This window comes from Larus michahellis, chromosome 23 (genome assembly GCF_964199755.1).
Source record: "Larus michahellis chromosome 23, bLarMic1.1, whole genome shotgun sequence".
Lineage (NCBI taxonomy): Eukaryota > Metazoa > Chordata > Aves > Charadriiformes > Laridae > Larus > Larus michahellis.
In genome coordinates this window covers 2,134,324-2,152,718 of record NC_133918.1, presented here as the reverse complement: position 1 = coordinate 2,152,718, position 18,395 = coordinate 2,134,324, and the positions used below count along the sequence as shown (strand labels likewise).

The 18,395-nt window shown below is 58.0% G+C and overlaps 1 protein-coding gene across 1 annotated transcript; it reads left to right on the top strand.

The window, feature by feature from the left end:
- Window positions 1–1,103: 1,103 nt before the first annotated feature.
- LOC141734372 (uncharacterized) lies at window positions 1,104–4,060 on the top strand. The gene is made up of 7 exons (XM_074566040.1): window positions 1,104–1,183; window positions 1,261–1,347; window positions 1,778–2,000; window positions 2,173–2,315; window positions 2,655–2,771; window positions 2,953–3,222; window positions 3,902–4,060. Exons 1-7 carry the CDS (start codon window positions 1,145–1,147, stop codon window positions 3,917–3,919), a joined length of 897 nt encoding a protein of 298 aa, XP_074422141.1. The 5' UTR covers window positions 1,104–1,144; the 3' UTR covers window positions 3,920–4,060.
- The last annotated feature ends 14,335 nt before the right edge of the window (window positions 4,061–18,395 follow it).

Below are 18,395 nucleotides of genomic sequence, written 5' to 3'. Positions count from 1 at the left end.
GGGTACAAGCAGGATCTGCGGATGCTGGGTACAGGTCCCCATTCTGCAGGGTCACCTCTGCCACGATGCCCTGTTCAGCTCGATGGAGCGGGGAGGTGGGTGCCCCGTTATCCTGACACTGTTCCCTTCACCCCCGGGGCGATGCCCACACACCGTATTGCCGGCGTCTGCAGCAGGGCGTCTGTTACCTTGCACCAGGGCGAAGTGACAGCCAAACATTAAATGCCTTTCCCTGCTCCAAATCCACCTGCTTGGTAGAAATAACAGCGGCAAATCCCTCGTAATAGTTGAACTGGTCAGAGATGTGACTCCCGCCCGTCTGCACGTCGTGGTGCCCAGCTTGGCCAAGCGCAGAGACGGGGCGGGATGGGTGCTGAGCTGGACACGGGCCTCAGCAGCCGCGGTGTCCTAGCGGTGCCCAGCACAGCTTTCGGGTGTACGGTCTGCATGAAGTTAAAAGCTCAGCGAGTGCCCAGAGCAGAGGATCTGCTGTGAAGCAGCTTCTGGAAGGTGCTTCTGGGGGCCCAGCTAAGGCTGTTTTACGAAGGGGTGCGTGTGTGTGTGTTCGTGTGCACACAGGACTGACGGCTACTGCTGATCAAAGCATCAGGCTTACTCCCTTCCTTTCATCTTTATTGACTAGAACAAATCCCAGCCCCAGGTTCCCCCCAGTGTGGGAGCAAAGGGAGGGCGCAGACCCGGAGGGATGCTGCGGGACCTCCCCTCGCCTGGGGTCCAGCTTCTCCCGTCACTGGGGGCTCAGGGTTGCAGGTTTATCTGGCACCTCATCACCCTCCGCCTTCAGCTCTTTGCATCAGCACAGAGGGAGGGGGAATATCCCAAATCAGTCTTGGCAAGCTACAACCCCCAGGAGGAGACAGGCGCCCCAAAGTGAGAGAAAATAATCCCCTAATTGAGAGCCACCGGCCTTTAAGCAAGGCACCAGGACCAGTGCGATGAGTCCAGGGGAAACCAGAAACCAGGGGAACCCCCGTGGGAGGGCACTGGGCTGCCCCACTGATTAGTGAAGCTGGTAGCAGCTCGTCAGCACAATGAGGAGCAGCTGGGCCAGTAGCTACAAGTAGCCCGAGGGCTGCAGGCTGGGCTAAGCCAGCTTTCTGTCTAGTCTGGGCTCTTGAGCTTCATGGAGCAGCAACTGAGACCACGCACCAGCTCAGAGGAGGTACCACAGGGTTGTTCCTGCTGGGGGCACTGTCAGAGCTGGGGTGGAGGATGTCTGACCTTTCTCTCTCTGTCTAGGGGAGGCTGGTTACCTGCGATGAGCCCTGCTCCTTCTCCAGCAGGTTCCTGTGCCAGATCCTCCAGCTGAGTTTTGTCAAGTACCTGGTAGGTGATGCTCCTGCTGCTGGAGGAGCCTGAGGCCAAGGGGATGGGGTGATAAAACCTTGATACTGGCAGTTCCTTTGGTTTCTCTGCCATGTATTCTCTCTTCTTTCAGTCTTTTCTCTCTGCCCTGTGCTTTGTCCCTCTGCTTCCCTCGTCATCCCAGCTTTTGCCCTCTGCCTGGTTCCATCTTGCCTCGTTCCTCTTCTGCCAAAGCCTGTTGCAGCGTTTGTGTTTCTCCCTCTCTGGGCCAGGAGAGATGGGAGGCCCTTAGGGACGAGGCACAATCTCACTGGTCCTGTCTTACCTGTCTGAAGCTGGTCCCAATCTCAGCGCCACGCTGGGACAGAGCAGGGTTTAAGGTTTTCCACTGAGGGCTCTGAGATAGCTGGAAGTTCTTGCATGACCTGATGTAGCTCTCCCTTGTCTGCAGATGAAGATCCTTCAGAAAGCATCAGTCTGGATTGGATTCGTGGTCCCTGTGGAGACCATTATCAGCAAAGTCTACCCCACCCCGTCTCCCGCCAGACCTAGACGATTTGCCAAGAAGCGCCGGGGGAGACTAACACGCCTCCTCCTCTCCGTTGTCCCCACCAGGATTCAGAACATCCTGGGCTACCTGCCAGCAGAATGGGGCCACAGCAACATGCCCAAGGGTAAGAACTGTGGCCTCCTGGAACACCTGAAGGCTTTGCAGCTAAGAAGCACGCAAAACCGAAATCAAAATACTTTAGGTCTGAAACTCTGCTGCTGGGTAGAAAGGTGGGAGACAGATGTATGTGTTCATTCTGTATGTGTAGTGATTGTGCCTCCTACGCATCCCTGCAGAGATCCGAGAAGGTGGGATCAGCCCCTCTAAGAAAGCGAACAAGAGGAAGCGGGATGACGTAGCTCTGGAGGAGCAGGAGTCCTTGTTGGTGGTACTGGAGAGGGACCTGCCGGAGCATGATTCTGATGACCCCACGTATGAGGTATGACGTGCTGAGCAGGTTTGTTCCTCGGCTGAGCAATTGGGGGATGATTGGGTTCATCCCCTGTGTGTCCCTGCTAGACCGGGAGTGTCACCGCGCAGGGCTGCGGTGGTTTGTGGTAGCTCTTTTGAGGGGTGCAGGCCGTCCAAAGAGCACTTGAACATCGCTTCATCGGTTTCTGAAAGGGGCGGGTGCCCTACTCATCCCATAGCACTGAGGTTTCCCTTTGGTTGATGTCCCTGCAAAGCAGCAGCTCCGTCGCCCTTGGCTGTTTGGCCGTGGCTCCCCCTGGGAATGGGGCTGGTGTGTCCTTCCTCAGATTGCCTCTTTCCTCCATAGTTCTTGGAGGTGGAAACAGATAGCGAGGAGTACCAGTCCCAGAATGACACTGAGACAGACCTGGAGTTTGAAGAACAGGATGGGACCATTATGCTGAAGGACTCCTCAGATCTCCAGGTGAGTGGGCCTGCCCTACGCGGGCTGCACACTCTGTCCTGGGTAGATTTGCAAATACTGGGCTGGAAGGATGTACTTCAGTCCTTGTTCCCTTGGCTACAGAAGGAGAGGTGTCTGGGGTTACTTGGACTAATCTGAATTTCATGAGATCTCTCATGGGGTTTGTGCTGCCCTTCCACAGAGCTGTGCCCTGACCATGCCCCTGTCCCTGCGGGTGGAGGACATACAACGTGCTGGGGTCAGTGATGCCCCAGAGCCGCTGGCTGCAAGCACGGAGTTGGGACCAGAGGATCCAGCTGGGTCCAGCAGTGGGGAAGGTGCTCCAGATATCGATAGTGGTGGTGATGATGATGATGCCCAGAAGCCACAAGCTGGTGTGAGCAGTGGGGACGGCAGTGAGCAGGAAGCTGACGCAGACTGCGATGAGAGCAGCAGTTTGTCACAGTACGAGGTAAGGACTCCTCTGTGCTGAGCCACAATCCCACCCACCCTCCTTTAGCGCGGAGCAGGGGAGGTGTCGCAAGCTGTCTGTGCTCGGAGATGTTTCAGCCTTGGAGGACGTCCCCACGCTCTGAGTCTTTGTGGCACAGCTCTCCATTCCCTCTGCTGCCAAGTGAGCTAGGAAAGGGTTGGAGGGGCTCTAGTTCTTCTCCCTGTGCAAAGAGACAACCCCAGTCCCCGTGTGCTGTTGAGATGATGCTGGGTGTGCACAGTGCCATGGGCATCACCGCCCTGGAGCGACAGGAGTACCAAATGTCACTTGAATACATTGTGCTGGTACCCAGGGAAGCCACCTCTGAACCAGAGCCTCTACCACCAGCAGGTCACCGCGAGCCCTTCATGACTCACTGGCCCGGATATCTTGTGCTTTAAAACGGGGAGGATTTGTGGGAGAGTCTTCATCGTTAGCAAATTTGCATGGGGCCCTTCACTGCTCCAGACCCATCTGTCGCCAAAGCACTGATGGATACCCTCCCAGTTCCCAAGAAGCTGGTGCTCGGCTGCCTGGCTGGCAGGGAAGTGGAGGGTGAGGAGAGGTGCGGGGTGGGTTGGGTCGTACTCAGCAGCTCACTCCCCGGGGTCAATGACGGCTGGTCGGTGTTACAGGTAAAATCTCTTGTGTTTTCTAGGACAAGCAGGAACCCTGACCCATGGAGCTGGGCCTGTGCTGTGGCTACAAAGTGCCTGATTCTCTAGGATGGCTGTGTCCTCGAGTAAGACGTCCAGTTAAATGCTATGTTGATAATTTTTGAGCTTTATAATAAAATTACCCTATTTTTTCACATGGATCGGGATGCAATTGGCTGTCAGTACCTAGAGCTGGCAGGTCCTGCCCATGCACCAGATGGCATGGACATACTGCTGCTGGGAGCCCAAGGTATGGGGCTGCCAGTGAGACCTTCTCTTCCTCCTTGTGGAGAGGATCTTCATGGCTTCTGGGAGCGTGATGAGTCTGGGAGCGCTGATATATGTGATGGGAAGGAGAGGGGTGCAGGGAGTGGAGCTGCAGGCTCAGGCTGGGTAGAGCAGGGTTTCCGTGTGGCCGTACCTGAGCATGGCCACACTGACTAACCCCCAGATGACCCTGGGCTGGTTGGCTGCAGAGGTGCAGGACAGGTGCCTCAGCAGAACCCCCTTCCATTGTGTGACCTCCCTAGAAATACAGGAGGTAGCAAGTCTCTGTCCTTGGGATAAACCAACCAAGTTCACGTGGAGCCCACGTTGCTCAGTGAGCACTTGCAGGTCTTCGGTCTATTCTGTGGCTTCTCTATACCTGGGTGTTTCTGCATAGAGCCTTCTCCCCCACGTGGATCCTACAGAGGACCCTGGTTCAGTACAAGAGCGGAGCAAAGGGGTGATTCAGGGTCTGGAAAAAGGCAGGTTGGGATCAGAAAGTGCCCGAATGCAATCCAGAGCTCTGGAGCGACTTGAGATTGGGCAACGCTTGATCTGTTGCCTGGACCAAGTCACAGTACCTGGAGCTGCAAAGAGCAGTAGCTCCTCCAAATGTGAGTGTAAAAATGGGAACGGCTCCGGGTGTTTGGATCCCTGGCTCGGGGCGTGCCTGGAGGCTGTGTCTGATGGATGTCTGCCTCGAGCTGCATTTGTGAGTGTATTCGCTTGGACTAACAACGCTCCAACTGTTAAAAATAACCGTGGCATCCTGCAGCAGGGGTGTTGTGCTGAACAAGCTGAGCTCTTGGGCAGCTTTAACCCGGACGGGCCAGGCCAGCTCCGCTCCGAGCGCGGCAGCCGCTGCTGCCGACCAGCTCAGTAATGTCTGCGCTCTGAAGGGAGGGAGATCTTGAGATGCCCTGAGGTTTTGTTCTTGTGTTTCCCAATTCATGTGAGCCGCAAGGAAGGGCGGGAATTAAAAATCCCAGGGAGTTGAAAGGCAGGGCAGTAACAAGGATGGAGGTGCCGTTGCTCCCAGACCCCTGCTGTGATCAGGGATGCTAATGTCTTTCTAATTAAAGATTGTTTCTTCTGTTAAAAGCTGCTCTGGGGCACATTGTGCTCTGTGCAGCTTTTCCTGCTGGGCTGCAGCGATTGTGCGAAGGGCTGCTCTGGCCAGCAGTGAACCGTTTAAAGGAAGAAAATCTTGTACTCTGGGCTGGTGGCTGGGTCAGGACACCTCTCCTTGAGCTGCAGCCCTTAAAAACCCTCCCTGGCACTGGAAAGCTGGCTTTCCAAGATCTGACCGGAGACCTGGGGCTGGCTCCTTGTACCTCTGCTTCTTGGATTAGGCAGAGCAATCTTTCTCCCAGGTGAGACCCGTTATTGGCACACCATCAATGTGCGGAACAGCCCCGAGTCGTGAAGCTCAAGTTGTCATAAAGCTGCTCGACGTCCTTCCCCGTGGCAGTGTCTCTTTAAACGCAGGTATGCCTCTTACCTGCTGTTATCTGCAACCACAATAGCACTGGTTTTGTTACTGCTGAATAAATAGCAAGATTTTTTTTTCTGAAGATTGCTAAAGGAGCTGATATTGGAACTCCTGGCTATTATATTGGGCTCTGCATTAATTCACTTGCTCCTCGTTTGTGTTTGATAGCTCTTCCCATTGTCTGCAGCCAGCGTTTTCAAAGCAGAGATTAATAAAACATCCTTTAGTGGCACGTAGCTAGGTAAGGGCTTTTTTTCTGAAATCTGTGCAGGCTTTTCCTGCGTGCTCCTGAGCTGTAGTAGCACTGGATGGGGAGATAAAGAGGAGGCTTTGTTCGTTGCCTGGGTGCCAGGCTGCAGAGTGATTATGCCTTAAAAATGTAGGGAGGAAGCAACTAGCACTAAATCTGGCTCTTTGAGCTCACCTGCAAATGAATTCTGTGCACAGCTGCCTGCGATGAGGGGCATGCCCAAAGCTTCCCAGATCTTAAGCCCCGATTTAGGAAGAAGAGACCTCGGAGGAGGAGATGGAGGAAGTAAATGGCTTGGTGGAGTGAGAACAAGCTGCAGAGCTGCTCTATCCCAAGGTCATCACCTTGAATCCAGCCTGAGTAAGTCGGTGGCGCGTGTTCGCGTTGTCAGAGAGGCAGGGTGAAAAGGAGGGAGCTGATGGTCACGCTGCTGCCCGTGTGTGAAGGCTCAGCCCGGAGAGAGGCGACCCATCGCCCGGGAGGTGCCTGAAGGTGGCAGTGGCCGCTGGTGGCCTGATGGCTGTCACCGCTGCTGGGGGTAACGGGGGCTGCAGGGCCATGAGTGAGCTGCCCCAAATACCTGCTTGCTCATGGGCTTCATCTGGTTGCAGTAGGATACGGCTTGTACATCCCAGAAATACATGTTTGGGACGGTTCAGTGGTGCTGCAGCCAGCCCGGTCACCGGGATGTGGTGTTACAGAACCTGATGCTTTTAGAGGACTTGGCCCCTCTTTACAGCTGGGTGGACCCAGGTGGGGATTGAGAGCAGAGCGTGGGAGGGATGGGAGAGTCTGTCCTTCTGCCAAAAGGCAAGACCCCACTAAGCGTGCTTGAGCGTCGCTTCCCTTCCTCTTCATCGTCGCTGTTCTTCCCTCTCCTGGTTGTGTTTTCCCCCGGTGCGGGGAGGTGAAGCGCAGGGATGTGCCCTGGGCCACGCAGGGGGACTGCAGCCCAGCTCTGTTTGGGGCTGAACAATGCGAGGAGCAGCCTGATGGAGCACAGTATTGAACTCTGGTCGGGTGGAGATGTTCTGAGTCCTCCTTGGCATCCTCTGTTCTGGGAAAAGGCCCAAGATGGGATGCGGGATGTACCCAGCTGAGTATCTGCTAGGCTTGGGCACAGTGTTGTGCATTGCCCAAGCCCAGCCTTTGTGTGATTCCCCCCTTACCCTTCCCCTGGGTGCCAGGAGCCGGGCAGAAGGGGTGGCCATGGTGAGAAGCGGGGTGCTGGGGCTGTGGCGGAGGACTCTGTTGAAGATCATGTTCCCTCCTTCCTCCTCCACCCTGGAAATCTCCAGTCATTGCTCTTTCAGGCCATGTTTCCCTGCCTCTTCCTGCAGACCAGAGGGGTTGGGATGGTGGGAACCACACAGGCTCCAGGCCCCGGATCTGCACCTTCTCCAGCCCCAGGGTCCATTGGTGGCATTGTGGGTGACACCAGGGCCAGTCCCACTCCTGGATAAGGGCCACCAAAGAGCAAGGCCAGGTGCTGTGAGAGAGGAAGATGGGGAGCGGGAGAGAAAGTGAGGGGTTAATGCAGTGCTGGGGGGGGGGGGGGAAGAGACAATCATGGCCCTTGAGTGAGCCTGGGGGCGGGTAAGCAAAGGTGACCCTGATGGTTGGGGTCCCCAGGGACATGTGGACCAAGCATGTGGTCCATACGGAGCCTGCAAAGGGCTCTGTGCTAGACCTATGACAAGGGAGTTGCGTGGGAAACAAATGGCTTAATTGAGGCAAAAATGATCATAATTAGCATGAGCAAATCCAATTAGGAGCCACGGGCGGGTTACCTTGGGCCTGTCATTGGGAGCGCGGGGGGCTGGGGCGGCGCAGGAAGGGGGCGGCGGGCGCTCCCCCGGGGCTGGCGCTCATTAGCATCCTCTCCTCCTTGGGCTGCTGGCTCTGCGCCCTGGATGGAGCCTAATTAGGATGGAGAAATGGATTTGCTCGGCGGAGGGGAGAGCCATCGGTAACGGGGCTGAGGGGCAGAGCGGCAATCGCCTCCCGCGGAGCAGCTTCGTAACAAACGCTGGCGCTGCCCCCTGCTCAAAGCTGGTAATCGAGAGGGTCAGAAACCCTATTCCAAGCTTGCTGCAGGGCTGGAAGGAGCGTTTTGCTCTTCTCTGCAAGGAGCAGAGAGAAATTGGTCCTGTTTGTCCTTTAGGGGTGAGCGCTGGGTTCCCCGTGTGCCTGGGGGCTGTGGAGGGGGGACGCGCTCCTGCTCTGGCACATGGGAAATAATGAGGTTAAGTGCAAGTTCTTAAAATTACAGGAGGCAATCCTTTCCTATCACATGCATACTACTGCCAGGGACCCAACGCAGTCATTTCCAGCACAACCATCTTTATGGGTCATCATTTTTGCTACAAATTTATTTTTTTTTTTCCTCTATTTTGGGAAAACATGAAACCGCAGTGTTTCTCTTCTCATTGGGCTTCTCTTTTTTTTTTTTTTTTTTTTCCTATTCAGTCTCCTGGTCCCAGGTTGTTCACACCACTCCAGCAGTGAGGAGCAGGCACTCAGCACCCCCTGGCCCCAATCCCCCACCTCTTCCAGCCGCCCCCTCCCCATGCCAGCCCTGGGATGGATCACCCTCCTGTGGGCATGGGGCAGGGACAGGGCTGGGGTTCACAGCCGGGGGCTGCTGTGACTCTCATCCGTCCCTCCTTGCGCAGCTGTCGGAGCAAATCTGTCCATCAGGGATGGCTGGATGGGTGCTGGGCTTTGGGACATCGCTGTGCTTGGCCTGAGGTGTTTCCCCAGGTGCTTCAGCTGCAAAAAAATCCCGCTGTGGGAGAGCGGTTGGTGTAACCACAGCTCCTCTGCTCCATGAACCTCTGCAAGGAAACGGCACAGCATTTCAGCTGTGTGGTGTGGTCAACACGCTGGAGGGACGGGATGCCATCCACAGGGACCTGGACAGGCTGCAGAGGTGGCCTGTGTGACCATAATGAAGTTCAACCAGGCCAAGTGCAGGGTCCTGCACCCACGTCAGGGCAACCCCCAGCACAAACCCAGGCTGGGGGATGAATGGCTGGAGAGCAGCCCTGAGGAGAAGGACTCGGGGGTGTCGGTGGGGGAGAAGCTCCACACGCCCCGGCACCGTGCGCTGGCAGCCCAGAAACCCCCCGCAGCCTGGGCTGCATCCCCAGCAGCGTGGGCAGCAGGGTGAGGGGGGGATTCTGCCCCTCTGCTCCACTCGGGGGAGACCCCCCTGCAGTGCTGCCTCCAGCGCTGGGGCACCGACAGCAGAAGGACACGGAGCTGTTGGAGCGGGGCCAGAGGAGGCCCCGGAGATGCTGGGAGGGCTGGAGCCCCTCTGCTGGGAGGACAGGCTGAGAGAGCTGGGGGGGTTCAGCCTGGAGAAGAGAAGGCTCCGTGGAGACCTTCCAGTCCCTAAAGGGGCTCCGGGAAAGCTGGGGAGGGACTCTGGAGCAGGGAGAGGAGCCACGGGACAAGGGGGAAGGGTTTCATAGTGAAAGAGGGGAGATTGAGATGAGATGTGAGGCAGAAATTGTTTGCTGTGAGGGGGGTGAGCCCCTGGCCCAGGTTGCCCAGAGAAGCTGTGGCTGCCCCATCCCTGGAGGGGTTCAAGGCCAGGTTGGCCGGGGCTTGGAGCAACCTGGGCTGGTGGGAGGTGTCCCTGCCCAGGGCAGGGGGTGGCACTGGGTGATCTTTAGGGTCCCTTCCAACCCAAACCAGTCCGTGATTCTTCTTCCTTCCAGCCCCAAGGGTTGAGTTTGCAACAGCTTTTGTGCACGACTGCTCTCTAAGGGACGCTGCTGCGTGAAAAGCAACGCGTGAGCTTGTGAACCCCAGGAGACGCTGGGCTGTGGTGCTGTGCCCAGCATGGTCCCAGCTCTGCCCCAGCAAAGCCTGTATCCCTGCTGTGAGGGAGCAGGCAGCTGGTGCTACAGTTCCTGAAAAGCATCAGGGGCCCGGGCGCCTCCTTCCTCGCAGGCAGAGGGGTCATTCGGGGCTTCCCTTGGCCTCCCACCGACTCCAGAGGAGATGCAAACCCTCAGCGGTGTGGGCAGATGCCTGCTCAGTGCTGTCATCCTGCCTGCAGTTCGCGGCGATAATCCCAGCTTTATCTTCACGCTGCAACAGCAGCAGCAACGAGGGAGACTCTGACGTGTCCCTGGGGAGCTCGGTACAAGCTCCAGGTGGGGCCGAGGACCTGGATCTCCTCCACGATGCAACCAGTGCGGAAGCGCTGTAGCTGCCCTAAAACCGGCAGGTTTTACAGCTGGCGCTGCAGCTGCACATCTGCACGGTCAAGAGAGAAATAAGTGTCCCCATATCTGCTCATCTCACAGAGCTCTGGGCGGCGGCATCACAGGATGAGGCTCCTGGTCCTGGGCAACCAGGGAATTAATTTTTGCCTTTTCTGAGGACACAGTGTGGTCCCAGCTGGACGTGGTGGGTTGGAGGCAGGGTCAGTGTTGGGCTGGGCTTTGCTCAGGGGTGCGCAGGGTGAGACCCAGCCCGGCTGCCTCGAGGTGCCCTTTGGGGGTTTGGCAGATGCCGGTGGGAGCTTTTCATCAGGGCTGAGCACCGCTGCCGGAGGTTTATCTGGATCCGAGGGCCCAAGAACCAGCTAATCGGTGTTTTAGCCCTGATCTGGACACGCAGCCCGCTTGTTGTGGCTGCTCCCAGGTGTGTAAGTGGGAGCAGGTTATCAGCGACAGAGAGCTCCTGGCCATCACCAATGCGGCTAGAAATGGAGCCATCACCTAGGAGGTGCGCAGTTTCCAGGCCAGGCTTTTTTTTTTTTTTTTTTTTGGCTCATGTGTGCTCCGAATGTCGAAGTTTTCCAAAGGCCTTGAGCCAACACTTGTGCTGCTGCCCTTGTTGCAGTCTCTTGAACCGGAGCCAAGCTGTTGGTCACAGCTGGGTGGCCTGGAGGAACCGGTGCCGTGCCGGATGCCACGGCTGGGCTGACGTCCAGCTGGGAGATGGAGAGCTGAGCCCCAGAGGTTTATTGCCTGTCACGCTGTGATGGAAAAGTCATGAGATCCATCGGGCCAGACCCCCCCCCACGCTAATGGCCGTGTTCGGCTGAGCTGGGAAATGAGCGGCGCCTCTCCCGCGGCGGCTGTGGTGTGTGTCTTTCTAGCTAAACCCCCAGTGAAAGCTCTTGAAAACAAAGATGGGAAGGAGAGCGTGCTGCGAGCATTAATATGCACATGCATTACGTGTGTGACTCACACAAGAAAGGAGAGTAATTTTCAGGTCCGATTAGCTTCATCCGTGAACTCTCTAAAACTCACTGTATTTATTCCTATTTCATTTAAGATGCTGCAAGATATTAGCTTAGAAAAACGGGAGGGGACGGGGAAGGCTGAGCGCCGAGGACAACCCCTATCCCAACCCCACGGAGGTAAGGAAGGACGAGGTCCTTGCCAGCGAGCCGATCTGGTGGCGCTAAGGCGTGATCTCCTGGTGCCTGTGCTCTAGAGGTGGCTCCAGGTGCAGAGGAGACCAAAGGGGCCAAGGATTGTGCCGAGTTTCTTTTCTGGCATCCCTGGATCTCTCTGCCCGGGAAGAGGCACCTGCGGCTTCAGTCAGGGCACCGACAGGGCTGGAGTGTAGATCACCGCCCATCCCCTCCTTCCTCTGGCACCCCCTTCTCCCCAGGGACCTCAGCGGCAGCTGTGGGCGCTGCTCTGCCCGCGGCGGGTGACTTCTCCTCCTGTTGTGTCCCCATATATCAGCCCCCCCCGGGGAGGGGAGGTCCGGGCACTGTGTCTGCAATCGAAGGGGCGGACGAGGCTGTCGGTCGCTGCTTCGTCCCCGGTGGACTTTCCGCTCTGCTCGTCTCGTCTCATCCCGGCTGGCTGTGCCCCCCTCGCTGTGAGCGGCGCTTCCAGGGGCTCGGGGGACCTGCCCAGGCTGGTGTTCTTGCAGAGCACGGAGGAGGTGGGCAGTCTGCTGAGACCTCAGCGACTCCTCCAGTCTCCTCAGCAGCTCCTGGCTTTATCACCAAAAATGCTTTCTCAGGAGGAGCCTACAGCCAAGGAAACTTCATGGCCAGCACAGCTCCGTCCAACCGAGGAACAACCGGGGATCGCGTCTTCTACTGCACGTTCCAGCCAGTTCCCTCATCAGCTCCGGAGTCTCTAATAGAGAGAGGGAATCTGGAGACCGCTTAGTTTATCACCAGCAAAGAGTAGGTGCTCCCACCTTGTTTTGAGTTTTTAAAGCAGCTCACGTCAGAGGCAGGAGCGTGATCTGCTGACATGAAATCCAGCTCTCTGGCACCTCCAGGCAAGCAGGTGGCTTCTCTCTTGCTGGTCTCGCTCATGAGCTAGTTTTGGCCTTGCCTGTAGCTCACCCGCGGATCAGAGGCTGGGAGCTTTGCACAAAGGATCGAAACAATCTGGTTCCTGACGTCCAGGCAGCAAAGGGGTGTCCGGATCACGGGGATTTCATCCCAGGGTTGGATAGCCTGAGGTGCACACGGGGGATGGAGACGGTGAGGGAACAACAGGCGCTGAAGGCAAGCACTGTGCGTTTCTCTTACACGCAAGCAGCCCAGAGGCAGATGTCCTCCCAAGAGCCATGCATCATTCATGCAAGAGTGGTCCCTACCTGATAAATCATATTGGAGAGACAAGACACAATGGGGCTTTTAATTATAGAAACAATTACCAAGGATTAATGACAGCAACGGTGTGATGGATTATTGTTACTCCTAAAGTTTAATAAAGCTTTAGTAGTTTTTGTCAGACGTGGAGAGCAAAGAGACAATGCTTCTTTGGGTGTTTGCTTAAGCTGTAATGCACCTTGGCTCCTGGTTCGTCCTGCTCTCTTCCTCTCATCTGTACCAATGAGTATGTCTGGGGGGTTTAGCAAATGCTGGGGCTTGACTGGCTGAAACAAACCTCTCTGAGATTCGCTATGGGAAGGGGCAGGGCTGAGGGAGGTGGCGTTGCCCACCAGGAGCCACCGAGGTGGAGCAGAGCCTGGAGGTGGGCCAGGCCCTGCAAGGTGGAGTAGGGACAGCTTGGCTCAGCATCGCCGGCCATCAGCCAACGTGGATGTGTCGCCCAGGCTTGTGTGATCTGAGCAAAGCACGTCCCTTCGCAGCCCCTGGGTGGGTGCAGTGACCTCCGATACGCAGCTACAGCATCAGCATCTTTGCACTTGGGTCTTTCCGAGTGAAGGATCAGGTCTCACTAATCATAGAATCACAGAATGGTTTGGGTTGGAAGGGACCTTTAAAGGCCATCCGGACCAGCTCCCTAAAATGAGCAGAGACATCTTTAACTCCATCAGGTCGCTCAGAGCCTCATCCAGCCTGGCCTTGAATGTCTCCAGGGATGGGGCCTCCACCCCCTCTCTGGGCAACCCTCAGCGTAAAAAATTTCTTCCTGCTTCCCAGACTCAGAGAAACCCCCCCCGGCCTCCTTTTCTGCCCCCAGCAGCCTGGTGAGCCGGGCATGGGGCTGCCCTGCCTGGGATCCAAGTTTAATGTGCTTAGAAGACACTAACAGAGCCAACAGCTTGGGAAAAATGCAAAAGTCGGCAATAGCTTCCCTTTGCCTGCAGCCCTCTTTGTCCCCCCGCCAAGGAGGCTGGCAGCTGCCAGGGAAGAGCCCGCCGGCAGCAGGGACACAAACGCGGAGCGACAGGAGGGCGCGAGCCACGCGGGGGACGCGGGGGACACGGGGGTGGCTGATCTGTCACCGCAGAGGGGAGGTGGTGCAAGCTGTGCCAGCCTGGACCTGCCCTTCCTCTGCGGGATGCTCGAGCGCTCGGCGGTGGAAGGCGCAGGTGAGGCTGGGGCTTCGCTGTCGGCACCGCAGGGACAGGAGAGCACCGTCCCGCAGGAGCTGAGCCAGTCTCTGCCCTGCTGAGTTGCCCAGGGCAGCCCCGGTGTTGGTACCTGCCCCACGCGGTTGTCCCCGTGCTGGGAGCTGGGCTGGGGACCCACCTGCCTTGCTCCGTGCAATGGCCCCGGGCCCTGCGTTGTGCTCCCTGAGCCGCGGCGAGCACCCGTGCGCTGCTGCACCCCTGGGAGCTCCCCCTCCACCCGCAGCACCCTTGCCCTGCACCCCTCTCCTTCCCAGGAACCCCAGCACGTGGCAGGAAGATCCCAAGGTTAGGTCCAGGATTTACCCTGGGGCAGAGCGGAGGAGACTGGCGCAGGGCGAGGGGTGAGAGCAACCTTGGATTCCCCGCGTCTCAGTCGGGGGAGACCGTATCCAGACAGGGTGGACTGCGCTTGGCCCGGGTCACTCGGCCTCTGCCCACTTCCCCCAGCAGGGTCTGGACAACCCGGCCCCCGTGTCCCTGCATGCTGGGGGACAGCCAGGAACGGCTGGTGGGGAAGATTTAATACTCCAACCTGTCTAATGGTGGGTTAATAATTCATTGCGTGAGGCAGGGTGCAGCGATCTTCGCCCCCTCTCGCATATTAAGTGCTGGGAGGTGCAGAGAGCTGTCACCAGCATGATGGGGAGGGAAGGGGGACAGCACGGCGGGGACGGTCACGGTGGAACTGTGGTCCCTTGGGCACTGCTGCCCCTCTCCTGCCCATGCCGCGGCGCAGGGAGCCGGCTGCTGTGGGGTGAGACACCTTCGGGCAGGGAGGCGCGGGGTGAGGAACGTCTCTGGCTCCATGTGCCAGGTAGAGATCTTGTTTCCAAACAGTTTTTCCTTCTGTCGAGGACGTGGGTGGATTTGTTGCCTGCAGGAGCGCGACACTAATAACGCTGGCCGGGTGCCCGGTGCAGCGCCAGCTCTCACCTCCGGCACTGACGCTCCCCAAAATGCTCCCACAGCCCCCTCCCTGCCGGTGTCCGTCCCCAGACGGGCGCACAGACCTCAGCGCTGAGTTATCAACAGCCGAAGGAGAGTCTTTCTCCTCCGGTCTCTGAGGCCATCGCATCGGGACGAGGCTGCCAGCGGGGCTGTAATTTCCTGCCTGGCTGTAACGAAGCCAATTCCTGGAGCGTCGAGCTGGAGAAGTCGCCCCGAGCGCCGGGGCCGTGCCCAGCCCTGAAGCATCGCTTGGCGTCGGGGCAGCCAGAGCACCCTGGCACCCGTCCCCGGTCCCCACAGAAGGGATGAGGGGTGTTCTGGCAGGCGAAATGCGGCCGGCACTGCAGAGCTTCATATGTGGGCCAGAAGAGACTCTCAACAGCTGGAAACACCTGGATTCCCTGAGGGAGAATCTGCCATCTTCAAAATGGTGTTGGCTAATGCCCCTGGAGACAGACACATGGATGGGGGGGATGATCCTCCTATTCATTTTCCTATTTCCTTTTTTCTATTCCCATTTCCAGTTTTCTATTCCCATTTCCTATTTTCTATTCCCATTTCCTATTAAAACATTTCCTCTTTAAAACCTGCTTCGTAACCATGCCAGCCTCTCCTCGCTGGCCTGCAGAAGCCCAGCGCTTGGGCAGCAGCATTAAGCTGGTAGATAATGATGTGCTTGTCAAGGAAAATATAGTTTCCCAAGTCTTCCTTGTTACTGAAGAACTCGTCAGCTATCTTCCATCCCAAATTAGACCTTGTAGACCCACCTGGCTTATGAATCAGCTCTACCATCGCTGCATACCAGCGTAATTTGTCTTGGCTTTCAACAGAACGGCTCCCGTCCCACTCAGAGGACGCAGAGAAAAAGTAGGCAGCCAAAAAAAAAAGCAGGACCCCGTGCGCTGCACTCAGCAGAGCAGTAAAAGACGGGGACTGGGGGAGGTTCTTCCCTCGCTGTTCGAGGTCATGGTACATGTGTGGACAGGGAAGATGGAGAAAATCGCTGGGGATTGGCACCTCACCGCGGTGTCACCCTGAGCCATGAAAGGGACTGAAAAGGGCACGTCCGCTGAGAAAAGGGCTAGAGAAATGCATCGTCACCCCTGTCACCTGCCAGCTGCCACCGGACGCGGCAGAGCAGGAGAGGGGCCAGGCAGCCACTTGCTGGGAGGGAGGAAGTCACCGAGCCCGGGGTGAGGGTGGTCCCCTCTGCGTGTTCGGTGCTTTGGGCTAAGTCCTTCCAAACACGGGGAAAAGCCTGGCAAGGCACAAGGGGACACGTCCCTGAGCGCTTTACACCAACGTGCAGCTCTTCTCCCAGGACAGTGTCTCGTGGAGTGACCGATGGATCAGAACTGCTGCCTAATTGTGAGCATGCCATTAGAAATGGGTGAGGAGGACATCTCCTGGCCCATGGCCCCAGCAGCCCCTGGGGTCCCCAGCCCGGGCGATGACCTCCCTCCTGCCCACGCAACCAGCACCCACGTTCAGCGAGCGCCTTGTGTACCTGCAGCATCCCTGCGCGAGAACGCGGCAAGGACCATCCCACAGCAGAGATGGACACAACTTTGGGGTTTTTATTGCCACCACACTGCGCGCTCCACTCGTACAATTCTGTTCAGACTGGCTGGGGACAAGACTGCCATGAGGTGATGCTGCCCCTCTGCTCCGCTCGGGGGAGACCCCCCTGCAGTGCTGCCTCCAGCGCTGGGGCACCGACAGCAGAAGGACACGGAGCTGTTGGAGCGGGGCCAGAGGAGGCCCCGGAGACGCTGGGAGGGCTGGAGCCCCTCTGCTGGGAGGACAGGCTGAGAGAGCTGGGGGGGTTCAGCCTGGAGAAGAGAAGGCTCCGCGGAGACCTTCCAGCCCCTGCCAGTCCCTAAAGGGGCTCCAGGAAAGCTGGGGAGGGACTCTGGAGCAGGGAGGGGAGCCATGGGACGAGGGGGAACAGTTTGAAACTGGAAGAGGGGGGATTTAGGTGAGATGTGAGGAAGAAATTGTTTGCTGTGAGGGTGGTGAGCCCCTGGCCCAGGTTGCCCAGAGAAGCTGTGGCTGCCCCATCCCTGGTTCAAGGCCAGGTTGGACGGGGCTTGGAGCAACCTGGGCTGGTGGGAGGTGTCCCTGCCCAGGGCAGGGGGTGCCACTGGGTGGGCTTTAAGGTCCCTTCCAACCCAAACCATTCTAGGATTCTATGACTTGTCTGCAACGTCCCCGTGTCCAACCGGGAACCATCAGCTCGCAGAGCTGTGAGCAGACATGGCTTGAGCTGATGAATTAAGGAGAGGAGAACCCGGTCTGTCTGCATTAAGCCTGAAGACAGACGCCGGGGTCGCAGGGGCACGGGGCAGAGAAGGCACCGGGGACGGTTTCCGTCTATCGAGTGCCGATGGTGTGTTTGCCATCCTCGGCACCGCAGTGCCTGGAATCCTAATCGCCTGCACAGCCGCTCTAATGATATTTGAAAATGAGCTCGGAGCTGCCGGCAGGGATTCGATGCCACGCTCAGATAAAGGCAGGCAGGATGCGCGCCGGAGGGAGACGGGGGCGGGGAGCGCGTTTCGCACGACGCAGCTGAGTGAAGGGAAATGTGGGCTGAATTTCATCAGGAGTAATTTCCTAGCAGGGCGGGAGCGAGCAGGCGGTGGAGTGGCCGCCCCCAGCTCTCTGGCGGTGGGGAGCGCTGGGATCCCGCTGGGCATGGCTCCGGCATGGACCGCTGTGCTTGTTCAGGGATGGAGAGGCGACCTTGGACCTTCCAGCAGCCACCTCTGCCGCACAAGGAAGGGAGGAGGTGAAACGGGCAGTGTCTGGTGAAAAATCTGCTGTGCTGGTGCTGCTCATCACACCTTCCCCTGCCCGTCTGCGTCAGGACGGTCACTGCCACACGACGGTGCCCAAGCAGACCCCAGGCCACGTCTCGGCCAGTTCTGCTGGCAGTGGTCACATCGGCACTGCCAGATGCCCTCCACCCTGTCCTGTGCCCACTGACCAGCAGAGTCCCATTTGGCTCGGCCAGAGCAGAGGCTCCGTGGCGTGGGGGCCGTCAATGGACACGCCGGGTGGCCACGCAGCACCACGCGGGGCCGTGAACCAGGAGAAGAAACGGGAAGAAAAATCACTGCGTGGGCAGCTGCCAGGTGCGCTCCTCGAGCAAGGATGGCGTCTGCCACCTCCAAGCAGAGAGCCCAGCTGCCTGTGCTGCCCTTACAAGAGCCACGGACAATGCTGTGGGAAGGGACATGCGCTGCCTGTTCACTCTGAAGCAGAGTGACTGCAGTGCTGAATTCCGGGTGTGCCCAGTGCTTGGGGGAACGCTGAGGGCCCTGGCACTATAGAAATGTGAGGTTTAGGTCTGCAGGCGGGGCCAGGTGGGGTGGGGGAAGCATTTTCAGCTGCCTGCCGTTGCCCCCCAGCACAGCCATGGCGATGCGCTGCCGCTGTGGACAGCTGTGCTCAGAGCTGGATTTCAAGCCTGAAGTTTCCTGCTCCTCGCTGCTTTTGGGTTGAGCAGGGATCCCGGCACGAGGCAGTTCCTTGAGCTTCCCCGGGGAACTGGTGCCCAGTGACAGGACAAGGGGCAACAGACACAAACTTGACCATGGGAAGCTCCATCTCAAGACGAGGAGGAACTTCTTTGCTGTGAGGGTGGCAGAGCCCTGGCACAGGCTGCCCAGAGAGGTGGGGGAGTCTCCGTCTCTGGAGACATTCCAACCCCGCC